This window comes from Gopherus flavomarginatus, chromosome 7 (genome assembly GCF_025201925.1).
Source record: "Gopherus flavomarginatus isolate rGopFla2 chromosome 7, rGopFla2.mat.asm, whole genome shotgun sequence".
NCBI lineage: Eukaryota > Metazoa > Chordata > Testudines > Testudinidae > Gopherus > Gopherus flavomarginatus.
Window position 1 is genome coordinate 675,676 of NC_066623.1, and position 23,365 is coordinate 699,040.

Consider the following 23,365-nt stretch of genomic DNA (forward strand, 5'->3'; position numbering starts at 1 on the left):
TGGCCCATGAGCTGAGCCTTGTAGTCCCAGCCCCCACTCTGAGCAGAACATGGCCTTTCTCTAAGAGCTGATATCAGGCCCTGAGCCGAGTGGACTTCTCCACCAAAGCAGAGCCTGGCAGGAGAGTGGGCAGGCCCCACAGCAGGTCTGGGACCTCCAGCTGCAAGGTTGCTGTTCTATTCAGCATCCTGTGATGCACCCAGCAGGACACTGACACGCCTGGCCTGATGGCTCCAGAAGGCAGTGAAACCCTAATGCGGACTGGAAGACCTGGATTTGCTTCCTCACCGTCTCATGAGAACAGGTTGGGGGTGAGAGGTTTAGACTCAGTAGAAGAAGCCACCTTCTGCAGCACTGAGCCTCGAGGCTGCAGGAGCAGAACCCAACAGTCCTGGCTCTACCAAGGGCCTGCTCCAGTGCATAAGCTGAGCAGTTATGGGGCAGCAGGTCCTTGGACTAGCATGGCCCAGTGTACAGAGCAGCTGCTGTTGGCCGCAGCTGCAGGGGCTGGCAGCCTCTCGGTCCATGAAGGAAGCTCAATTCAGAGATTCCAAGGTCAGGTGGGACCTTAGTGATCGTCTAATCCGAGCTCCTTTATAGCACAGACCAGAGACCTGCCTCCAAACTATTCTTGGAGCAGACACAGTTGGGATTTTAAAATCGTCAGTGGTGGAGAGTCCCCCAGGGCCCTGGGGAAGTTGTTCCTGTAGTTAATTACACACAAACAGACACCCCTCTGGTCCTTCTCTAACCAGAAACATTCACAGGCCTGTGCTGTTCCCTGGGGTAGGCAGTCTCAGAACCCTGTCCCCTGCAGTACAGGAAGCTCCATCTCTGGATGCTGGGGAGGAGCCGTGGGCTGGATTCTTGCACAGACACCATCTATGGCTCCCCGGGCTTTAATGCTACCACTGCAGTGAATTAGCAGCCATTACATTCCAGGGAAACACATCGTACAGGATTTCCTAACTAGAGCTGGGAGAGGGCAGGCCAGCAGAGAAGGGGACACCAGAGGCCAAGGCACCAGATACTCACTCAAGCCCCATGGAGAAGGCTGGGGTATGTTGTGTACTGTGGGAAGTGGCACTGGCACTGCTGGTGCTCTGGAGGGATGCAGCCGGTGAGCAGTGACATGCTCACTAGCTGGGGTTCAACAGAAACATGACCTTACTCCACAGAAAGCAGGGGTGGGCAGCGGGACCTAGAAGCCACATGAAGGGGAATGGGAAGTTCTGGGCAGTATTGTAGCCAATACGTCCCATCCTCTGCTGAAATCCCAGCTCGTGTTAATAAAGTTCTGGGTCCCATGGCTCCACTGCATCAACCAAACCTCTCTTGTGAGCCTCCTGCCCTGACTGCTGCAGTTCCAGTGGGTCTGCCAGGGAGCTGGGGCACTGGCAGACACTCACAGCCTGGCTTCCATCCCTGCTTCCTCTTGGAATCACAGAGCAGTAGGACAGCAAGGGAGCGAGAAGCGGGAATAGTGCCTGACCGAGGCTGGCATATGGGCACTGGCATGGAAAGCAGGGCGTGGCTCAGTGGATTGACATTACATGGTCCTGATGGGTCTTTACTGTCTCCTTCGAGCATGGAGGCAGCTCTGCCATGGCCAGCGCGAGGGAGCGGCCTTCCTGCGGTAATGGCAGCATCTGTGCTGAGGCCACAGCGTCTTGGTCTCAGTTCTGCCCGTCCAGCTGCACCGACTGAGGAGCTGGGCTGGCTTCTCAGCCCTCTTCCAGCCTGTCGCCTCCATGCTCCGCCCTTGCGCTTAGCTGCCACAGTGAACCTGCCCTGCTCCAAATGGCCCCGCTGCAGTCCCTGGGCATCTCAGCATGGCAAGCATGACTGGGGCCTAGGGCAGGCTGCTCAGCTGAATGTGCACCAGGGGGTCTTGCTGGCATCACAGTCCAGCAGGATATTGAGGACAGTGCAGGGAGCTCCAGCCACACTCAGCGCCGTCTGGGACTCAATCCGATACCTCACGTTGTTCAGGCCCCCGTCCCGATCCACCTTGAACTGCTCCTGAGAAAGACAACACGGCATTCCGTTCCCACACAGCAGAAAGGACAGTGTTTAGAGCTAGCCGAGATGGGATCGGAGCAGGGGAGAGGGCAGAGCCAGCAGGGACAGGGCTAGAACAACAGGCTGGGCTGGCTCAGACCCATGTAGCCACCTGCCGGTCACAGAGAGACACCATTTCCCTGGGAGCCCCTTCTCCCCTCCCCTTCAGTGCAGAGGGCAGCAGGGCCCCTGCCCTGCCCCAAGGGAGCAGCTCACACCTGCTTCTGGGTAGCAATGCGCTTCTGGTCTCGCTTCCTCCAGGCTGGGTCATGCAGGTGCTGGAATGTCTTGTATCCAGTCTTTATTCCCGAGGGGCGGAAAAGCTAGGGGAAGAGCGGAGCGTGCATTAGTCACTGGAGTCCCTGCCCTAAGCCAGGTGCCCAGGCCCAAAGCTTCCTGCACCCCATCACCCCCTCCCCTGGGCCCAGTAGGATCTTTGGGAAGCTAGGCAGAGGGGCCAGCAGGGAGCTAGGCTGTCCTCTCCCAGGCATTGACAAAGATCCTGGTGGCCATGCTTGGGGACGGTGTTTTCTCTGGCCAGGAGCCTGAAGAGCATCCCTACCTGGAGGCCAGCTCCTTTGATCCGGCGATAGAACTCATCATCCTCTCGCCCCCAGCCCCAGAAGCGGTTGGACATCCCATTGCACTGAAATGAGAGGGTGTCACAGGGGTAGAAGCTTGTGATGTCTCCCTCCTGCAGCATCTGCCTGATGCACACACCCAGCATAACCTCTGCAGCCAGGCAGATGGAGAGCAGTCCCATGGGGGAGAGCCACGGCCAGACCCTGGGGCACAAGGCCAGAGCACAGGGAACTACAGCCAGACCTCAACCAGCTCAGCCCAGGAGCCCCTATTCCCTCCCCATTGTGTCACCCCCTTCACATTTCCAGAGTGGAGAAAAGTGACTCACGAACAAGGAATCCTCCCCTAAACAGACAAGGACCTTACCCCACTCTGTGCCGGGACTTACCATCTCGTAGTGCTGCTTGGTGAGCAGGAGGATGCCGCCCACATAGGTTTTGTAGTGGTACAGCGGGTGCAGCTCTGGGGATGCCACATGGAAGGGCCCTGCCTCTGGGAAGCCGTAGTCCAGCTCCTCGTTACGGGGCAGGAGGTCAACGTCGTGCATGGCAATGTAATCGGTGTCATTGCCGCTCTCCAGGAAGCCGACGTTGATCAGAGACGCTCTGTTAAACCTGCTCAAGACACCAGGAAAATCTTGTCCCAGCACCAGGAGCGTCAGGCTTCCCGTAGACACATCAGCAGCAGGAGGCTCAGTCGTCCTCTAGACAGGCTTAGTCACCATCATATCATTACCCAGCCCACTCTATGCACCAGCAGTCTCTCCTAGCTTCACAGCTGGGATCTCAGACCCCAGGTGCTGCAACTCAACCCTGAAACCACACCCATGAAGGGGGAACAGTGGCACCCGGGCACTGTGGCTAGTAAGGGGCTAAAGCAACTAACATTGACAGTGCCTGTTCTAAGGGAAGCCCTTTGGGAAAGTGGGCTGGAGGCTGGACAGATGTTCGGCAAGGAGATGACATGTAAGAGACAAAGCATTGGTGTGGCTGGCATGTTGGGAGGGCCACCTGGAGGCCAGGCAAGGCAAACATGGTGTGGGCAGCAGGGAGGGGCTAAAGACTGGTAAAGTGGGCTCTTGGAAGAGGTTACCCTGATGGGTGGACATACAGGGGAGCATTAAGGCTGTTCTGAGGACACTAGCAAATATTGTGTCTTGCAGCTTTCCCCTGGCTCTCAGAGCTCCAGCCTCACAGAGTTCATAGTCGGGAAGAAAGTCTAGTGGCCTACAGTTAAATTTTCCTCTCCTGCTCACGTCCAGCCCTGGGAAAGGGGACTGGAGAAGGAAAATAGCCCTTTACCTTTCTACAGACTCTTCCACAGAGACCCTCGTAGCCCCTCACCGTCTACAAAACTTGGCCCAACACAACACCTCCAGGCTCAGAGTGTCTGAAATTCCAGCTGCTCACCCCAGCTTTCCCTAGTCCCCACATGCTCAGCCCAGCAAAGAGAAAAGAAATGGACCTGACTAAGCCCTGAAGGTCAAACTCCCGCATCCCAAGAGAGGAGGAGAGCAAAGCTTAGCTCTGCGGGTGGCAAAGGACCATACCTGTAATGATCCACCTGGTTGAGCACAAAGATGTGGTGGCGGATCCTCTTCCTGCTGAGGAAGCGATGCATGTGGGGCACGAAAGCCAACAGCTCCTCGAAGCGTTCCCGGAAGGGGATCAGCAGCGCCAGGCGGTGGGGGCCCCATGATGGGTCCTCAGCCCATGAGGCCCGGGACTCTGGGGGGCAAGGCTTCAGGGGGTTGGGGGCCACTGCCCCGCGCCCCTCACGGGCCACATCACCTGAGCAGCTGAGCTGCAGCCACAGCAGTGAGAGAAAGCCCAGAAGCAGCGCCGCGAAGAAGAGCCGGAAAACTGAGCATTTCCGCGGCAGGAGTGCCAGCAGCCGGCGGGACCTGGGGCAGGGTGAGGAGTCAGGGCCCAGAGTGCGCTGCCCCCGCCTGGCTTCCCACACAGTCCCTCCCTGCCCCGCAGAGCCGGCCTCGTCCTGTTCCTCCACCCAAAGACCCCGTCTGCTCCCCCACACACCACTCCCTGACCCCCCAATCCCGCCCCAGGCCCCTCCCTGCCCCGCCCCTCCGTCCCACAGACCCCCTCCCTGCCCCCGGCGCCTGCCCCGCCCCCCCCCCACAGACCCCTGTCCTGCCCCTCGGCGCCTGCCCCGCCCCCCCCCACAGACCCCCGTCCTGCCCCTCGGCGCCTGCCCCACCCCCCCCGTCCCACAGACCCCCTCCCTGCCCCCGGCGCCTGCCCCGCCCCCCCCACAGACCCCCTCCCTGCCCCTCGGCGCCTGCCCCGACCCCCCCCAGACCCCCTCCCTGCCCCGACCCCCCCCCCACAGACCCCCTCCCTGCCCCCGGCGCCTGCCCCGCCCCCCCACAGACCCCCGTCCTGCCCCTCGGCGCCTGCCCCGACCCCCCCCCACAGACCCCCGTCCTGCCCCTCGGCGCCTGCCCCGACCCCCCCCCACAGACCCCCTCCCTGCCCCCGGCGCCTGCCCCGCCCCCCCCACAGACCCCCTCTCTGCCCCCGGCGCCTGCCCCGCCTCCCCCACAGACCCCCGTCCTGCCCCTCGGCGCCTGCCCAGACCCCCCCCCACAGACCCCCGTCCTGCCCCTCGGCGCCTGCCCTACCCCCCCCCCCACAGACCCCCTCCCTGCCCCCGGCGCCTGCCCCGCCCCCCCCACAGACCCCCTCCCTGCCCCTCGGCGCCTGCCCCGACCCCCCCAGACCCCCTCCCTGCCCCGACCCCCCCCACAGACCCCCTCCCTGCCCCCGGCGCCTGCCCCGCCCCCCCCACAGACCCCCGTCCTGCCCCGCCCCCCCCACAGACCCCCGTCCTGCCCCTCGGCGCCTGCCCCGACCCCCCCCCCACAGACCCCCGTCCTGCCCCTCGGCGCCTGCCCCGACCCCCCCCCCACAGACCCCCTCCCTGCCCCCGGCGCCTGCCCCGCCCCCCCCACAGACCCCCTCTCTGCCCCCGGCGCCTGCCCCGCCTCCCCCACAGACCCCCGTCCTGCCCCTCGGCGCCTGCCCAGACCCCCCCCCACAGACCCCCGTCCTGCCCCTCGGCGCCTGCCCTACCCCCCCCCCACAGACCCCCGTCCTGCCCCTCAGCGCCTGCCCCACCCCCCCGTCCCACAGACCCCCCTCCCTGCCCCCGGCGCCTGCCCCGACCCCCCCCACAGACCCCCGTCCTGCCCCCCGGCGCCTGCCCCAACCCCCCCCCAGACCCCCTCCCTGCCCCCCGGCGCCTGCCCCGCCCCCCCCCCACAGACCCCCTCCCTGCCCCCCCGGCGCCTGCCCCGCCCCCCCCCACAGACCCCCGTCCTGCCCCTCGGCGCCTGCCCCGCCCCCCCCCCACAGACCCCCGTCCTGCCCCTCGGCGCCTGCCCTGCCCCCCCCGTCCCACAGACCCCCTCCCTGCCCCCGGCGCCTGCCCCGCTCCCCACCACAGACCCCCGTCCTGACCCCCGGCGCCTGCCCCGACCCCCCCACCCACAGACCCCCTCCCTGCCCCCGGCGCCTGCCCCGACCCCCCCCCACAGACCCCCGTCCTGCCCCTCGGCGCCTGCCCCGCCCCCCCCGTCCCACAGACCCCCTCCCTGCCCCCGGCGCCTGCCCCGCCCCCCCACAGAACCCCGTCCTGCCCCTCGGCACCTTCCCCGCCCCCGCGTCCCACAGACCCCCTCCCTGCCCCCGGCGCCTGCCCCGCCCCCCCCACAGACCCCCTCCCTGCCCCCGGCGCCTGCCCCGACCCCCACCACAGACCCCCGTCCTGCCCCCCGGCGCCTGCCCCGACCCCCACCACAGACCCCCGTCCTGCCCCCCGGCGCCTGCCCCGCCTCCCCCACAGACCCCCTCCCTGCCCCCGGCGCCTGCCCGGCCCCCCCGTCCCACAGACCCCCTCCCTGCCCCCGGCGCTTGCCCGACCCCGCCCCCCCCACAGACCCCCTCCCTGCCCCCGGCGCCTGCCCCGACCCCCCCCCACAGACCCCCGTCCTGCCCCTCGGCGCCTGCCCTGCCCCGCCCCCCCCCCACAGACCCCCTCCCTGCCCCCGGCGCCTGCCCCGACCCCCACCACAGACCCCCGTCCTGCCCCTCGGCGCCTGCCCTGCCCCCCCCGTCCCACAGACCCCCTCCCTGCCCCCGGCGCCTGCCCCGACCCCCACCACAGACCCCCGTCCTGCCCCCCGGCGCCTGCCCCACCTCCCCCACAGACCCCCTCCCTGCCCCCGGCGCCTGGCCGGCCCCCCCGTCCCACAGACCCCCTCCTTGCCCCTCGGCGCCTGCCCCGCCCCCCCCCACAGACCCCCGTCCTGCCCCCCGGCGCCTGCCCCGCCCCCCCCCACAGACCCCCGTCCTGCCCCCCGGCGCCTGCCCCGACCCCCGTCCTGTCTCCTTTCCCTACCTCCGACTCCCTCCCTGTTCCGACCCCCTCGGAGCCCGCCCCCTCCCGCTCTCACCCGGCTTCCTCCCGGACATACACCGCCGGCTTCCTCCGAGACGGGAACATGCTCCCAGGCGGCGCCGGGGGCCACTCCCGGCTCCCTCCCCCCGGGACCGGGGCTGCCCGGACACGCTGGCTCAGACCCGGTCCGGCGCCGAGCGGGATCCCCCGGAAACGCGGCCCGGTCCCGCCGTTCCGCCTACACCGGGGTTCCGGGGCGAAGGGCTCCGGCGAGCCGGTCCGGGCGGGCACCAGCCGCTTCCCCCGTTCTCAGCCCAGGTAGTCGGGGAGGTGGCACCTGCCGCCATAAGCGGCTTAACGCCACGTAAGCGGTGCCGGACCGAGCATCCCCCAACAGCTGCGGTCGTGCAGGGCAGCCCCCGCGCTCTCATGAGGAGGGGCACAGGACACAAGACTGCTGCCCGCCGTACCCCCAAGTCACTGCTACCTCACCCTCCAGGGCACGGGGCACCAACCACCACCACATGCACGACATAGCTTGCCTGGCCCATGGGGAGAGACTTCCCTCTCACGCAAAGGGTTTTCATCGGAGCTGCAGTCCCTTTTCCACTGAGCAGGCTCAGGAAGCAAGAATCTGGGGGGACACACCAGCCCATCCTCAGAGCACTCTTTATTAGGAATCCTCGACACAGGACAAAGTAGCCAAAAGTTAGTAACCAAGTGCCCCAACAGCTGCTATGCCTCCCCGCTGTACAGGGAAAGGATGCATCAGCCAATCTACTTCACTGCTGCACATGCACCACGCTGGGGCCAAGGATGCCCTGCAGCCCAGTAGAAGGGGAAAGGTGGCTGCAGCACTGTGGAACAGGAAGCAGAGTGTGACCCCTCATCGTGCCCCTATGAGCAGCAGAGGCACGCTATTATACCATCTAGAAAAGGAATGACTGCTGAAGTGGGAAGATGGGTCAGCTTTGCCTTGTGCTCAGATCCCTGTTAACATACTAGGAAAACAAATGCTACACTAAAATATGCAGCCATCCCTGCATAGAAACTTGTGGGGTTCTAATCCCCCAGTACTCCTGTTCCACAGTGATCAGCACCTTGGAAATACCCATGGCAGATACACAATGCTGTTGTTTCAGCCCCAAGGCAGCTAGTTCCAACCCCTGTGCAGTCCCTTCACATTATGCATTTTACACAGATTAATACACACTAAATGCTGGGAAAGACCAGGAGCCTCAGGGTGGTGTGGCAGTGCAGAGGCCCCTGCGCCACTACAATCAGTTCTGTCCTCTCTCAGGTGATCCAATGGCAGCATAGAGCAGCTGGTTCAGGACACAGTCATGCAGATTTCAGCACCTGGCTGAAGGTTCTGTGTACAAGGAAGCTCTTTGCTCAAGCTTCTTTCTCCCTTTATACCAGCTTCTTGGCATGAAGAAAATACATATGGTTCTAGTTGAAGAGATGAGGATTCCAGCCTTCTTGGAAAGGGGAGCCCAGCTCATTGTAGGGGGTGAGCCTTGGGAAAGGAGGAAAACCACAGGCACAGAGACGCCACCCACACTGCCAGAGAGTTCAAACACAACTCAGAGGAAGAAAGGCCGAGAGTCCCTGGGGAAGGTCAGTGTACCTCAGAGGAATCCATGCAGGATAACACTCTACCCCTTATTCCCAGGGAAGATGGGCTAGTGGTTAGGGTGCTAGTCTGAGACTTGGATTCAAGTTCCTGCTCTGCCACAGATGTTGTGCAGAACCTAAGCCAAGTCACTTAGTCTCTGGGGCTCAGTTCCCATCTGTAACATGACAAGAATAGCCCTGCCTGCCTTCCAGGGGTGCTAAGGATAAATGTATCAAAGACTGTGAGGCACTCAGATAGTACACTGATGGGGCCATGGAAGCACCACAGACTGAATGTGAGTGACTGAAACACTGTAACAAATCAATACAAGGAAATCCCACCCAGACTGGGAGGGAGGGAAGTGGTGGAGGCAGGTGACACTTAGCCCAGGCAGCTGGAGGGTTGAGAGAAAGTAGGTATGACCAGACCAGGCTGCTGAAACTCATGGAGTTGCTTCTGTTAAGAGAGGGCTGTTTGCTCATGTTGTGTGCCCTCTTTATACCAGTTTCTTGGCTTCAAAGAAACTCTTGAGGTGCCTCATCTGCCATATGCCAATGGCAACAAGAATGAGGGTCTGGACAATGGACCACCAGAGAACCCGCTGGTTGGTGCTCTCACTGGTCTGGCGGAACCGCTCCTCTCGCCACTGCAGCAAGGAAACAACAGGTCAGAGAAGCAAATACAGACTGATCCTCCCATGCCCCAGAGACCAGTGGCTTCCCATGGCCCTCAGAACTCTCTAGTAGTCACTGGCCAGCTGGGTAGGTCTCCCTCCCAGGAAACAACTTCTCAAACCATGAACACAGCCCCTGCTGCATCTCCAGCGTAGAGTGCAGCACTGGCCAGGCTGCTTCAGGTTCCTCACCCGCTGGTAGTTCTGCTCCTTCTGGATTTGTTCCACCTGCTCAATGAGCTGCCGCACCCGGAGCTGCAGCTCACTCAGCTTGTCCTTGGCAGCAATCTCAGCATAGTCATTGGCATGTTCCCCAACCTGGATATCCAGATGCACCCTCTGCAGCAAGACAAGAGAATACAATCAGGTGTTCTGCCCCATCACAATGCTACATGGAGGGGCCATCCCTCCCCTCTCTGTCCCACATGGGCCCCCCTTACCAGCATACCCCCTGCAAAGAGGGAGAATTTGGTGGAGTTAGAATGCAGGCAGATCTGATGCTCTCCAGGAGTGTGCGAGGTGAAGGTGAATCTGCCCTCAGAGCCATACTGCCTTGACAAGATGACCTGGAAGAGAAGGACAGGGCAGTAATGGCAAGCTCCAGAGAACAGCCAATCCAGAATCTGAATACAGTACATCCATGAATCTGACAGCAGGGGGCAACAAGCCTTCTGGCAGAACATTTGGTACTAAAGGTCTGTCTGCCCAAAGCAAACTGTTTAGTGGTGAGATCTAGGTAGCAAGGCAGATTTACAGGGGCTAGAGACCCTCTTCAAATCCCTTGTGCGATCTGCCCAGGCGACAGTTAACGCACTACATTGGGCCAAGAACATAGGGCCAGATCAGCATTTCAGTTAGTTGCTCTCCTGAAAGTCCATTCTGCTGAACCTTAGAATCTGTTCATTAGCAATTTCAAAACAAGCAGGGCTTCAACCAAATGCACTGGGGAGGAGGGGATGGGAACTGCCAGAGAAGAAAGGTTGGGCCTAGATGGAGCTCTAAGTTCAGGACCAGACCATCAATAAGTCTAGGGTCTTAGATCATGGAGTTTAACTAGACTGGGAAGGGACGGTGTCCCTAGACTCTGTTTGCCAGAAGCTGGGAACGGGTAACGGGATGAATCACTTGCTGATTCCCTGTTCTAGTCATTCCCTCTGAAGCACCCGGCATTGGCCACTGTTGGCAGACAGTATACTGAGCTAGATGGACCTTTAGTCTGACCCAGTACGGCTGTTCTTATGACTGGAAGTGAGTGGGCACCATGTACCACAGGGGTCAGCAGCCACTGCACTGATTAAAGTAGGTGACTCTGCAGAGAAGCAGTTAAAAACAAGACATTTTTCTAATTTCATAGTTCAAACTGGAATCTATAGAACTAGATTCAACATCATGTTGCTAAGAACCTCGCAGAATCAGGCAGCAATAGAAAAATCAGGCAGATGCACCTAAACCTAGAGCTTGCCCACATGCCACAAAGACAGCCTGTTCCATGGCAGAACCACCAGTATCTATGGTGATTTCATACCAGTGAAATTTGGTGTCTCACGAGTCAACACACTACACTGACAAAGCCTTAATGGTCTGTGTGTGACACCTACCTAGGGAGGTTGGGGAATCTCCATCATTGTCTAACCTGCTCTTAAAAAATCTCCAAACACCTGTCAGGGATGGTCTAGACTCTAGATAATATTTAGTCCTGCCAGGAGTGCAGGGGACTGGACCAGACGACCTCTCAAGGTCCCTTCCCGTCCTATGAAACAGAGCAAGCAATGTTAGAGCCCAGGTAAGACAACTCAGTGGAACTGCAAGCAGATGCTGAAGGGGTGCCCCTCACCATGGGCACTGACTCTGGGCTACTCAGTCCCCATTACTCTGCTACTGTAGCTTTTGGGCCTCAATGGGATGGGTCTGAGGGCGGATTCAGGTTGGGGAACCAGAGCACCTGTGCTGACCCCGGGCTAAAAGATGTGCCAGTATCTTCTCCTCCCAATCCAGATACCTTATCATCAGGGTCCTTCACCTCCACGAACATGCCAAGCCCAGGTGTGGCAGGCATATAATCCTCCTGCTGCTTATCGTATAGCTGGGTACGGTAATTCCCTGCAGGGAAGGGCAACACTATCAGACCCATTCTGGTCAAACCCATAACAGCCCCCAGCACCATGCCCACCTACCCCCCGCCCCGAGCCACAGACTTTCCTCCTATCCCCCCTGCACCCATCCCCTTCCTGTCCCCCCCCCGCACCTATCACCATGGTCTCGTCCGGGATCTCCTCAATGAAGCAGCGGCGCTCGGTCTCGCCCAGGTGGAAGTAGAGGCCGAAGCTGCGGGACACGGCACCAACGAGCAGCAGCAGGACCAAGCCCAACAGCCCGCTGCGGGCCGCCATCTTGCCCGCCGAACGCCACGTAAGGCTGCGCGCAGCCGCAGGGGAAGGATAACTCCCGGCAGCCCTGCGCACCCAGCGCCTCGTGCCACCAAACACCATATAAGGGCGCGCGCAGCTCACAGGACGGGACTACAACTCCCGGCAGCCCCTGAGCGCTCAGCGACGCATGCCACCAAACGCCATATAAGGCTGCGCGCAGACGCAGGTGACAGGACAACTCCCGGCACCGCCTGCGCTCAGCGCCGCGTGCCACCAAACGCCATATAAGGCCGCGCGCAGCTCACGGGATGGGACTACACCTCCCGGCAGCCCCGCTCGCAGAGGCAGACGGGCGGCGCGAGCCCGGCCGGCAACAGACCTTCATTCCGCCCCCCGCCGGGTCTGTCTGGGGGGCGGCACCGGCCAGCACGGCAGGAGCCGCGGGGCGGGGGAGCTGCTGCGCCCCCCTCCACGGGGGGAGGGGAAGAGAGAACCCCACCCCCACACCCTGAGCCCTGTCCCACCGCCCCTAGAGCCAGTGCTGGATCCCCCAGGAGAGCCGGTACAGTGCTTGCTCACCACTTCCTGCTGCTTTGAGACAGCTACCCAGGAGGAACCAAGGCAGAAACAAGATACCAAAATACTCCTGTTATTTCTCCAAAAACAGCTTTTTAGAAACCAAAGTTTTGTACAATCTCCCATAGAAAAAAAATCACATTTGGGGCCAGGCCAGTGTCTCCACTAGTAAAAACGCTTGTTCCTCTCCTGCCGTCTCTGGAAGACCACAGCCCCCACCACAGCACACACGATGATGCCCAGCAGGGCACAGAGCAGCAGCAGGAACACCTTCCAGCCAGTCAGGGGCCCACTTCGGAAATTTCCTGTCGGGTCATCCACGTTGTCTGTAGGCAGGAAAGAACGAGGCTTAGAGCAGAGAGATTTACACGTCTCCTATTCCACCTTGAGCTTGGGATCTCACATGGTTAACAAATGGGCTAATGCTGACCTGCCAAATCCTCTTCCCAAGAGAGTGGCTTTTGGACAAGTCAATGTCACATGTTATTGTGTTAAGAGCAAGCAGGGAGATTCCATTGCTCAGGGTGGGGTAGCAAAATCCCCATACAACCCCAGGCTGCATGTGAGAAATACCCTCCCACCAGAGATGCTATGCAGTGTTGGATCTCATGATGCATGTGGCTGAGGGTCCAGCATTGGTCTATTTAGGTCCTTGCCAGGCCACCACCCTTGTGGGAGGTGAGCACTCAGCAGGCCTGAAGGAATGACACAGGAACCCTCTATCATGGGTCCCCAGAGCCCAGAAGATTCACCTTTTGGTGACTTAAGGAGGCTGACACTGGGCTCAATCTTTGTCCAGTCAATGTTCTCTTCCTCTGGTGGATGCTCTACCATCAGCTGAAATAGCTTCATTGAGATGATGTCATGATTGTCTGGGAAACAAGAATCAACTATTAGACAATAGCACAGCCCTTTCCAAGCTGCATGTCCTCAAAGTCCCATGAAAAGATTCCTCTTGTGCTCTTCCATGCCCTAGTCTCCCTCAGGCCCACCCTCCCTGACTCAGAAAGCTGGCTTCCATGTGGGAGGCTTTCCCCAGCTGCCCAGCCAAAGAGCTTGCTCTCTTTTCCAGACTGCCTGTCTCCTCTCCTGCATGGTTAAGAATTCCAAGTGCTTAGCCCACTGAAAGGCAGCACTGGAACACGACTCCACCCACAGCACCATGCCCCAGCCCCTCCAGTTCAAAAGGAGCTCTCACCAGACAGGTCCCCTGTGCCAGCAGAAGCCCCAAAGAAGTAGCCAGTGGGCAGTCGGACTCCTGCAACGTCAATGCAGTTCTTCCACTCATTCTTGTCCTCCACATCGGTCATCACCTGCCAGGAAAAGGCAATGTCATTTCAGGGCACAGAAGCAAGGGCATCAGAGCCTTCTCAAAAGTGGGGGTGCCAGAGGCCTCCACCCCCAGCCAAGCTGGAAGCAGGAGTGGGGCCAGGAGTCCACCCCACCCAAGGCCAAAAGCAGCCCCCTGCTCGTGTCCAGGCTCCACATCCGGCCTAGGGCAGGCAAAGATGGAGGGTCTGTATTGGTTCCCCACAGCAGCCCATGTGGCTCTCCCCAACCCAGCTCTGGCCAGGTCTTGGAGCTGCAGCCCAGCCACAATAAGAGCAGCGCAGGCAGTTGTGGGGAGCCACGGCACAGACCCTCCACTTGCCTGTGGTGTGAGGTATCCGCCACCAGCGGCCCCCGGCCTCTGTTCCTGTCCCCTAGGGCAGGCGGAGGGGCCATGCTGCAGCTCCCACCTTAGTGGGCTGTGGCTCTGAGGCCTGCCCCTCCCCTCACAGCCAGGTTGGGGAGAGCCACACAGGCAGCAGTGGGGAGCCAGCACAGAGTCGTGGACAATCTGTCTCCACTGGGCCGAGAGCCCAGGGGCTGCTGTCAGCCCTCCCCTTCCCATGCAGGCAGATGAAGGGTCCACGAGCATGGCTCCCACAACTGGTGCCCTGGGGGAACTCCAAGCCAGCCTGTTGGTGGGGGGAGCCTCAGGGGAGAAAGGAGGGGGTCTGCCCCAGCAAAATTCCACTTTGAAAAAGTGGAAGGGCCCTGGCCCCCTCTGTTCTGGCACCACTGGCACAGAGTTCTGCCCAGCCCAGCCCTCTCTCTAGAGCCACGGTGGCAAGAGGGCAGGTTGGCTGATCCAGGTGTTGGGAGGACAACTCTTTCTCAGCACATCACCCCTTGATCTTGGTCTTGGCAGTGCAGCCAAACCCAACCGCATGGCTCAGAGAGCCTGCAACAGGCATGAAGCTCAGTGCCATCTCCCAAATCCACCTCACCGTCAGCCGGCCCCTGGAGTAACGAACTGCCAGGAAAGTGTCATGGTTCTGATTTCGAAGATCAGCTGTGCAGCCCGCTAGCTCTGTCCAGCGCCCATCCTTACTGTGATCATAGGCCAGGGAGCCGTTGTTCACCATGGCAGAAATGTACGGAAACACCCGCTGGAGGGGCAGAGAAGGAGACCATTATTCCGAGCCTTCTACAGACCGGGAGAGATCTGCATTCTGCATGAGGGACAGATATGTCGCACAAACCTGAGCCTCTACCTGGCAGGACTCATGTGCATCTAGACACCTAACCGGGGCACAGACCTACCATCCCCCGTGGCCCTGAAGCTATGGCTTTGCCTAAAGGGATCCGATGAAGAAGAGCAGCAAATAAGTCAAAGGTTCTTTTCTAGGTGGACCTCAGGATGTGTTTTGTTGAAGGAAACAGATGTAGAGAGACCCTGCTATCCAGTCCTTAGACCACACTTGGGAAATGCATCTCAGTTGGAGCGCACGAAACTATCAGATGAGCATGGAATTAGGAAGGCTCCAAGCAAGAGCCAGTCATGCAGTTCTCTCTGCCTATGCTCAGGATGGGCAGGCAATGGCCAGCTCCATCAGCTTTATAGTGAGAAATAAACCTTCCTGCTAGCATTTTCTTCCCCCTTGACATGCTTCTGACCCCTTCAACACAGGATGGGCTGCCTCAGATCTCAATTATTTTTATTATTATTTGTATTCCAGTAGCACCTAGGAAACCAGGATCACATTGTGCTAGGCATTGTACAAGCACCGTTCCAAAGAGCTTACAAGTATAAAACAAGAGACACCAGACGGACATAGACAGATGTGAAAGTACAAGCAAACAATAAGACAATACTGGTTGGCATGAAAGGCAGCAGTCTCTGCACACCAGTGGCTTAATCATTGTCAGGTTTTTTTTTTTTTTGCAGTCATGACAGCAAAGGAGAGCCTTCAGGAGACTGCTGAAGTAGCTTTGCAGATGCTCAGGGAGAGCTCCTCCCAAGTATGACGGGCAGCATGTGAGAAAGCACAAAGGTGTTCATTTGAAAATATAGACAAACAAGCAGTGGAAGCTGGCATCATGAAATCAATCAGATGCAAGCATCCAAAGATCAATAGTGAGTGAGAGATGACAGGTACTGGGGAGAGGCCACAAAGGGCCTTGAAAGTGAAGACAAGCAGCTTGTGTTTGATGAGACAGAGAAGACTGAGCCAGTGGCTCTTGTTAGATGAAAGTTACCATGGCAGTCAGAAGATGTAACAAGACTTGCACATACATGGGAGAAACGAAGAGAATCAATAACAAAAATACACCCCCTGGTGAGCACATTTTGGATGGATTTCTGCCAAATTGAGCTGTGGGTTTAAGAGTTAATACAGAAATGATTAGACTGAAGTTTTCCTTCTCATCTCCATTTCTATCATGTATTTGCAACCAAGGGCAAGACTAATCTGGCAAGATTAATCTATGATCTAGGAACGGACATTTAGTAAATCATTGTCATAAGGGCTGAAAGCTCCCTGAGAGACCTGGATGAAGTGAGGGAACTCTCAGGGCAGATTTTCTTTGCTCTGCAATTTTAAGTTTTTCCTTTGTATATTTAGAAAGTGGCACGAAGGTCATGTTTCTTCCTTGCATCTCTCCCCTAGGTCAGCAGGAATCAGACACACTGAAAATAGGTTCTTTCAAGCTGACTCAACATGTCCTAACTCCCCCCTTTTTCCTACTACATACATCTCCTCCTCTCCCTTCCACTGCCCCCCCCCCCCCAGTACAGTCAGGCTAGCCCCAGGCCCTTGCCCACACAACAAGTGATATGCCAAGACCACATAGCAAGAAAAGACAGCTCCTTGGTGCTAGTCACAATGAGCCCAGTCCATGCTGCCAGGAGCCTGAGGCCTCCCCAGGCCTCCTGTCACCACTTACCTCTGTTGCTTCATCATTGGGGTATGTGTCCAGAAAAATGGCCAAGCCATGGAAGTTATCCTTGCTGCCAAAGACAGGGCCTAGAAAAGCAAAGCAGCACAGGGTTAATAGTGCTCTGACAAAGGGACTACAAAGAACTTCAAATCACATCTACCCCCCATAATACGCAAGGCAGATTCACTTATCCAACTCAACATGAGATGGAGGAGAAAGAGCACTAAGGATCCTCCAACTCTGCATTGCAGTGGCCAGTCTCTGGTGAATGTCTCATCCCATTGTTAGCCAACGTGTGTGTTATACACGTTACTGATGCCACCTCATTATGTATGAAGTGAATGGTATGAATATTGTATGTATAAGTGTTGGCTATTTATGCTAACTGACTTGTACTGTTTTTCCCCATGGCTTTGGAGTGGAGCACAGAGCTGGAGCATGGAGCAGTAGGTTTTTGCCTGGAGCAGGAGCACAGCTCCAAAGCCCTGTTTTTCCCCACAGTGCTGTTCACCCTTGTTCACTGGTATATCGCACAATAACTTTGAACAGGACAACTTAGCATTTGGCCTAAGTGGACAGGAACACTGTCAAAGGCAAAATCCATTAATATTCTGCCCTGGTACAAACTGGAGAGCTAACTTCACGGATCAATAGCTGGAATGTTAATATCCAAAACAAAGATAAAATAAAGGCACAGAACAAGTAGTTCAGGAACTGGTACAAATTGGTGGGTTGGATCGTAGGTGTCACAGAAAAATGCTTTGTAACTTGTCAGCAGCTGTTCTATATGTAGAAATGGTTTTGGGGGTGTATCACTGAAGCACACATTCCGTGTAAGGTGAACATGCTGCAAGACAAGAACTGCTTCCCAAAAGGAGGGAAATGTCTACTTTTCGTACTATAATGCTTTGTCTTTAGACAATAAATTTGGTTAAGTTTGTTATTTGAGCTCTTGAACATTTTTAAGCACAATCAGCAAGTATAGTCAAACATCTGGCTACGCTTTTAATGAACAGACTAAGGGTGCTATCAAATCAGCCAGTGGGGTTTTATTAAATGCTTCCCCCTCAAAAAAAATCACACACCTTTCAAGCCGCTTCTACCCAAGCAACATGAATAAGTAGTCTTTAATTCATTGTTACAAGTAACTTCTCTAGGGGAAAGCGCTAATGGAGAGTTTAGGTTCTAGAGACTAGTGAGACTTCGATACCAAGAAGAAGCTGTGAGAGTCACATGTTATACAACAGGGACAAACCAGCCCAGCGTCTGTCAGGGCAAGTCATAAAGTGAGGCACGCTCAGGGCTCAGAGCCCTAGCCCGCCACAGATAGCAAATGGAGGAGAATCGCCACACACACTTTGGAGTTAGTTTCCCAGACCTGAAGAAGGACTGTGTGTAGCCTGAAAGCTGGTCTCTCTAAATTGGTCCAATACAAGATATTGCCTCACCCACTTTGTCTCTCTGACTTTGAATAGAGATACTCAGCAAAGTGGACTGGCAACCCCCACTCCTGCTCCCTAGAAGCAGACTCGAAAGGGGGTACCCCAGTGCTATGGGGGCACTAGTTACATTTCCCCCTCCTGAGCTGCTGCTGGCAGTTACTGAAAGGATGAAATATAGAAGCCATGATGACAAGAACTTATCCCCACCTTGCCCCCACAGTGGGAGGGAGCTCTCACCTTCTATGAGTGCATGCACCATCCCCTATGTGAAAGCAGAATGCATTATATTGTGAAAATAGAAAAGATTAAAGAAATGCTGTCTGTACCTTTAAGCAAAATTGTTGGAATGCTGCAATCCAGGTGTCAGGAATACAGACATTAACATAGAACAATTGCACCGTTTAAGGGCAATTGATGAAGTATTAGCCTTAGATCGATAAGAGTTAGTAAGGAAGTAGGATATGCATGCTGTGCCTCAGGTGAATTTTACTGTTTTGCTTTCTTTGTCCCTTTGTCTAATTCCCGCTCTTTTATCTGTATAAATAAGATAGTTTGTGTCTTGCATGGTGCTCACATTATCTGGATGTTATTAGCAGCGCTGTGCTAATAAAACAGAGTGCTCTGACAAACTGTGAGTCCTGAGTCTAACTTTGACACCTACTATGTACCTGACATGAGGCGCTCCCGGGTGTACCACAGGGCAAAGCCATCCCCGTGCAGGTTCTTCTTGCCTGCTCCATGGATCTTGAAGTGGACATGGAGCTCCCAGTCTTTGAGGAAACAGGGCTGAGAGAGAGGGAGTGACACTCAGTACCATGGACAGTATTCAGTGGACACCTCCCCCACCCCTGGGGACTCCCTCAGACACAACTTCTTAGCCACAGCACACTCACTCTTTCCTCTCAGGGACAACAGCTATAGTCCCCACAGAAGCCGCAGCATTCACCCTCCTTCAGGGCTTCAGAACCAGGGCTTGGAACTCCAGCTCCTGAGCATCCCCTCCACCTCCAGGCTGCACTCACCACACGGTTCCAGATGGAGCCCTCTTTGCTGCGCTCATCGGGAGTCAGGCGGACATACTGGCTGGTGAGCATCGTGCTCCCCTGGAAGTCCCAGAGGGGCATTGAACTGGAGCCAACCCCTAGAGCAGAGAGAAGGGTACAGCTGAGATCACGAGCTAAGCGGCGCGGGAAGGGCTGCACAGGCTCTAGGAGGTGCGGAGAACCACCATGCTGGGAAAGGCCGGGGGGGGGAACCCACTGGGAAGGCGGGGCCAGCGAGTCTCCTGTCTCCGCCCCACTCCCGGAGGGGGAGGGGCGGGGCAGGGCCCGTGGCTGAGGGGTGTCCCCGGCCCCTCACCCTGGTAGGGTTTGGTCAGCGAGTGCTCCCGCTTCAGGTGCTCGTTGTTCCCGTCGGTGAGCTCGGCGGCCCCGCGCCGCAGCCCGGACGCCAGCAGGAGCAGCGCTCCGGACAAGAGCCCACGCACGGGGCAGCCTCGGCCCCACCGCCCGCGGCGCGCGCAGCCGCCTCCTCCCGGACCCGCCGCCATCCTTCTCCCACTGCTTCCGGCCGGAACCGGAACCCGCCAGCCTTCCAATTGGAGCCCGGCCTGGCGGGGCTTCCGGAGGAGACCCCGCCCCCACGCAGAGCAGCTAGTGAGAGAGCTACACGTCATTCTCCGTATCCATGGCAGCCGAGAGGCGGGGCTAACGGGCTCACACTTCTCCCATGCGCATGGGACGGCGGGGCGTGAATAGCTTCTCCCAGCATGCACTAGCCCGGGGGACTACGACTCCCGGCATGCACTTGGGCCAGGCCTGTCGGAGCGCAGCATGCCGGGACTTGTAGTTTGAGCGCTTCTCTTTCGCGTCGGCTCCCGCAACCCGCCGTTGGCATCGCGCCGCCCCCGGGAACCCCAAGCCGCGTGGCTACGACCCCCGCCCCTCCCCCCGCAGGCTGGCGGCGGGCGAGTGGCCTCGCACCGGTGACTCAGCCGAGGCAGCAGCCGGGGCCCAGCCAGCCTGATTGGACAGAGCCTGGCCGGGCAGGCTGGGCCGCTGGGGCCTGTCCCGATACTGCCTTTCTGCCGGACGTCCCTGCCCAGAGACGGGCTGCGGCGCTGCTCGGCCCGGGGTGGGGCCAGGGGACCCCGTGCGCCGGTGTAACGACAGAAACAGATCCTGCTCCCCCCATCCCTCCCGATCTGCAACCTCATGGACCAGGCGGCAGCAATTCCTGAGCAGGAGCACAGATGTTTTCCTTATGCAGCAGAAACTGCAGCTAGTTGCAAAACAGGAGAGTTGCTCAAAGTGGCGTTACTCCGGCCCCCATTAGGCCCGGGCGAGTGTCATAGCTGGGCGCAGATTTGGGCGCCTCAGCATCCCTGTGTGTGTCTCAGGTGGTTATGTAAAAGCAGCAAAGAATCCTGTGGCACCTTATAGACTAACAGACGTTTTTGAGCGTGAGCTTTCGTGGGTGAATACCCACTTCCACAGATGCATGTAGTGGAAATTTCCAGGGGCAGGTATATATATGATAGCAAGCAAGCTAGAGATAACGAGGTCAGTTCAATCAGGGAGGATGAGGCCCTGTTCTAGCAGTTGAGGTGTGAAAACCAAGAGAGGGGAAACTGGTTCTGTAACTGGCAAGCCATTCACAGTCTTTGTTTAATCCTAAAATGATGGTGTCAAATTTGCAGATGAACTAAAGCTCAGCAGTTTCTCTTTGAAGTCTGGTCCTGAAGTTTTTTTTTGCTGCAGGATGGCCACCTTAAGGTCTGCTATAGTGTGGCCAGGGAGGTTGAAGTGTTCTCCTACAGGTTTTTGTATATTGCCATTCCTGATATCTGATTTGTGTCCGTTTATCCTTTTCTGTAGCGACTGTCCAGTTTGGCCGATGTACAAAGCAGAGAGGCATTGCTGGCATATGATGGCGTATATTACATTGGTGGAGGTGCAGGTGAATGAACCAGTGATGGTGTGGCTGATCTGGTTAGGTCCTGTGATGGTGTCGCTGGTGTAGATATGTGGGCAGAGTTGGCATCGAGGTTTGTTGCATGGATTGGTTCCTGAGCTAGAGTTACTATGGTGCGCTGTGCAGTTACTGGTGAGAATATGTTTCAGGTTGGCAGGTTGCCTGTGGGCGAGGACTGGCCTGCCACCCAAGGTCTGTGAAAGTGTGGGATCATTGTCCAGGATGTGTTGTAGGTCCCTGATGATGCGTTGGAAAGGTTTTAGCTGGGGATTGTATGTGATGGCCAGTGGAGTCCTGTTGGTTTCTTTCTTGGGTTTGTCTTGCAGTAGGAGGCTTCTGGGTACATGTCTGGCTCTGTTGATCTGTTTCCTTATTTCCTCATGCGGGTATTGTAGTTTTGAGACTGCTTGGTGGAGATTTTGTAGATGTTAGTCTCTCTTTGAGGGGTTAGACCAGATGTGGTTGTACCTCAATGCTTGGCTGTAGACAATGGATTGTGTGATGTGCCCGGGATGGAAGCTGGAGGCATGAAGGTAGGCATAGCGGTCGGTAGGTTTTCGGTATAGGGTGGTGGTAATATGACCATCATTTATTTGCACCGTGGCGTCTAGGAAATGGACCTCCCGTGTAGATTGGTCCAGGCTGAGGCTGATGGTGGGGTGGAAGCTGTTGAAATCGTGGTGGAATTTTTCCAGAGACTCCTTCCCATGGTTCCAGATGATGAAGATGTCATCAATGTAGCGTAGGTAGAGAAGGGGCGTGAGTGGACAAGAGCTGAGGAAGCGTTGTTCCAGGTCGGCCATAAAAATATTGGCATATTTTGGGGCCATGCGGGTGCCCATAGCTGTGCCACTGATCTGGAGATATATATTGTCATAAAATTTGAAATAGTTGTGTGTGACAATAAAGGCACAGAGCTCAGCAGCCAGTTGTGCTGTAGCATCATCAGGGATACTGTTCCTGACAGCTTGTATTCCATCTGTGTGTGGGATGTTCGTGTAGAGAGCCTCTACATCCATGGTGGCTAGGATGGTGTTTTCTGGAAGGTCACCAATGCATTGTAGTTTCCTCAGGAAATCAGTGGTGTCATGGAGATAGCTGGGAGTGCTGGTGGCATAGGGTCTGAGTAGAGAGTCCATATATCCAGACAGTCCTTCAGTGAGAGTGCCAATGCCCGAGATGATGGGGCGTCCAGGATTTCCGGGTTTGTGGATCTTGGGTAGTAGATAGAATAACCCTGGTCGGGACTCTAAGGGTATGTTGATTTGTTCCGGTGTTAGTGTAGGGAGTGTCCTGAGTAGATGTTGCAGTTTCTTAGTGTATTCCTCAGGGGGATCTGAGGGAAGTGGCCTGTAGAATTTGGTGTTGGAGAGTTGTCTGGCAGCCTCCTTTTGGTAGTCAGACCTGTTCATGATGACAACAGCACCTCCTTTATCAGCCTCTTTGATGATAATGTCAGGGTGGTTTCTGAGGCTGTGGATGGCATTGCGTTCTGCACGACTTAGGTTATGAGGCAAGCAATGTTGTTTTTCCACAGTTTCTGCCTGTGCACGTCGGCGGAAGCATTCAATGTAGAGGTCCAGATTGTCATTTCGACCCTCAGGAGGAGTCCATGTGGAGTTCTTCTTCTTGTGCTGTTGGTGGGAGGGTACCTGTGTATCAGTGCGCTGTTCAGTGTTGTCCTGAAAGTATTCTTTGAGTCGGAGACGGCGGAAGTAGGCTTCCAGATCACCACAGAACTGTATCATGGTGGTGGGGGTGGCAGGGCAGAAAGAGAGTCCCCGAGATAGGACTGACTTTTCTTCTGGGCTGAGTGTGTAGTTGGATAGATTGACGATATTGCTGGGTGGGTTGAGGGTACCACGGCTGTGGCCCCATGAGGCAGGTAGGAGTTTAAACAGCTTACAGTCCTTTTTCCTTTGTAGAGAGGTGAAGTGAGTAATGTAGATCTCCTGTCTTATTCTAGTGAAGTCCGTTTGTATGGAAGTTGGGTTATTAATGAGAGTCTCCAGGTTGGAGAGCTCTTTTTTGATGTTTTCCTGTTTGCTGTATAGGATGCTGATCAGGTGGTTCCTCAGTTTCTTTGATAGAGTATGGCATAATCTCTCACTGTGGTCTGTGTAGTATGTAGAGAACAGTGGATTTTTCACCTTCAGTCCATTTGGTATGATGTCCATCCGTTTGCATTTGGAAAGGAAGATGATATCTGTCTGTATTTGTGCAAGTTTCTTCATGAGGTTGATGGATTTCCACTCCATACGGCTAAATGCAGTGCCTTGCATGGTGTCAAGTATCAATCGGGTGGTTATGCGATTCCTACAGCAGCCGCTGCTGGGCTGACAGTGTCGGGGCACTCTGTGCATGCCAGCTACGGGCTCGTCTCACCCTGTGGAGTGAAGCAACAACCTCCAGAGCTGAACGTACACATCTCTGCAACTTGAGCTAA

The 23,365-nt window shown here is 56.8% G+C and overlaps 3 protein-coding genes across 3 annotated transcripts; all 3 read right to left on the minus strand.

The window, feature by feature from the left end:
• Nucleotides 1–883: 883 nt before the first annotated feature.
• On the minus strand, nt 884–7,252 carry B4GALT7 (beta-1,4-galactosyltransferase 7). Its single transcript, XM_050963649.1, has 6 exons — nt 7,118–7,252; nt 4,193–4,546; nt 3,032–3,257; nt 2,624–2,707; nt 2,280–2,384; nt 884–2,022 (listed from the first exon to the last, which is right to left on the minus strand). The coding sequence occupies exons 1-6, from the start codon at nt 7,165–7,167 to the stop codon at nt 1,867–1,869; spliced, it is 975 nt and encodes a 324-aa protein (XP_050819606.1). The 5' UTR covers nt 7,168–7,252; the 3' UTR covers nt 884–1,866.
• A 1,822-nt stretch (nt 7,253–9,074) lies between these two features.
• Nucleotides 9,075–11,852, minus strand: TMED9 (transmembrane p24 trafficking protein 9). Its single transcript, XM_050963679.1, has 5 exons — nt 11,599–11,852; nt 11,353–11,453; nt 9,794–9,919; nt 9,546–9,692; nt 9,075–9,326 (listed from the first exon to the last, which is right to left on the minus strand). The coding sequence occupies exons 1-5, from the start codon at nt 11,840–11,842 to the stop codon at nt 9,177–9,179; spliced, it is 768 nt and encodes a 255-aa protein (XP_050819636.1). The 5' UTR covers nt 11,843–11,852; the 3' UTR covers nt 9,075–9,176.
• A 503-nt stretch (nt 11,853–12,355) lies between these two features.
• LMAN2 (lectin, mannose binding 2) lies at nt 12,356–19,511 on the minus strand. Its single transcript, XM_050963678.1, has 8 exons — nt 19,306–19,511; nt 18,969–19,087; nt 18,615–18,732; nt 16,511–16,590; nt 14,572–14,733; nt 13,497–13,611; nt 13,051–13,170; nt 12,356–12,624 (listed from the first exon to the last, which is right to left on the minus strand). Exons 1-8 carry the CDS (start codon nt 19,493–19,495, stop codon nt 12,464–12,466), a joined length of 1,065 nt encoding a protein of 354 aa, XP_050819635.1. The 5' UTR covers nt 19,496–19,511; the 3' UTR covers nt 12,356–12,463.
• Between the last annotated feature and the right edge of the window lie 3,854 nt (nt 19,512–23,365).

Bases quoted from the DNA above. Each gene is read 5' to 3' on its own strand.
- LMAN2 (XM_050963678.1), bottom strand. From the start codon at position 19,495: ATGGCGGCGGGTCCGGGAGGAGGCGGCTGCGCGCGCCGCGGGCGGTGG. The intron at 13,612-14,571 runs GTGAGGTGGATT...TTTTCCTGGCAG, and splicing joins ACTCCAGGGGCCGGCTGACG to GTGATGACCGATGTGGAGGA. The intron at 12,625-13,050 runs GTGAATCTTCTG...TCCTGCCTACAG, and splicing joins CCTCCTTAAGTCACCAAAAG to ACAACGTGGATGACCCGACA.
- B4GALT7 (XM_050963649.1), bottom strand. From the start codon at position 7,167: ATGTTCCCGTCTCGGAGGAAGCCGGCGGTGTATGTCCGGGAGGAAGCC. The intron at 3,258-4,192 runs GTATGGTCCTTT...TGTCTTGAGCAG, and splicing joins AACCAGGTGGATCATTACAG to GTTTAACAGAGCGTCTCTGA. The intron at 2,385-2,623 runs GTAGGGATGCTC...CTCTTCCCCTAG, and splicing joins TCAAAGGAGCTGGCCTCCAG to CTTTTCCGCCCCTCGGGAAT.
- TMED9 (XM_050963679.1), bottom strand. From the start codon at position 11,842: ATGGTGTTTGGTGGCACGAGGCGCTGGGTGCGCAGGGCTGCCGGGAGT. The intron at 11,454-11,598 runs GTGCGGGGGGGG...CCTTCCCTGCAG, and splicing joins GGACGAGACCATGGTGATAG to GGAATTACCGTACCCAGCTA. The intron at 9,693-9,793 runs GTAAGGGGGGCC...GTCTTGCTGCAG, and splicing joins TCTTTGCAGGGGGTATGCTG to AGGGTGCATCTGGATATCCA.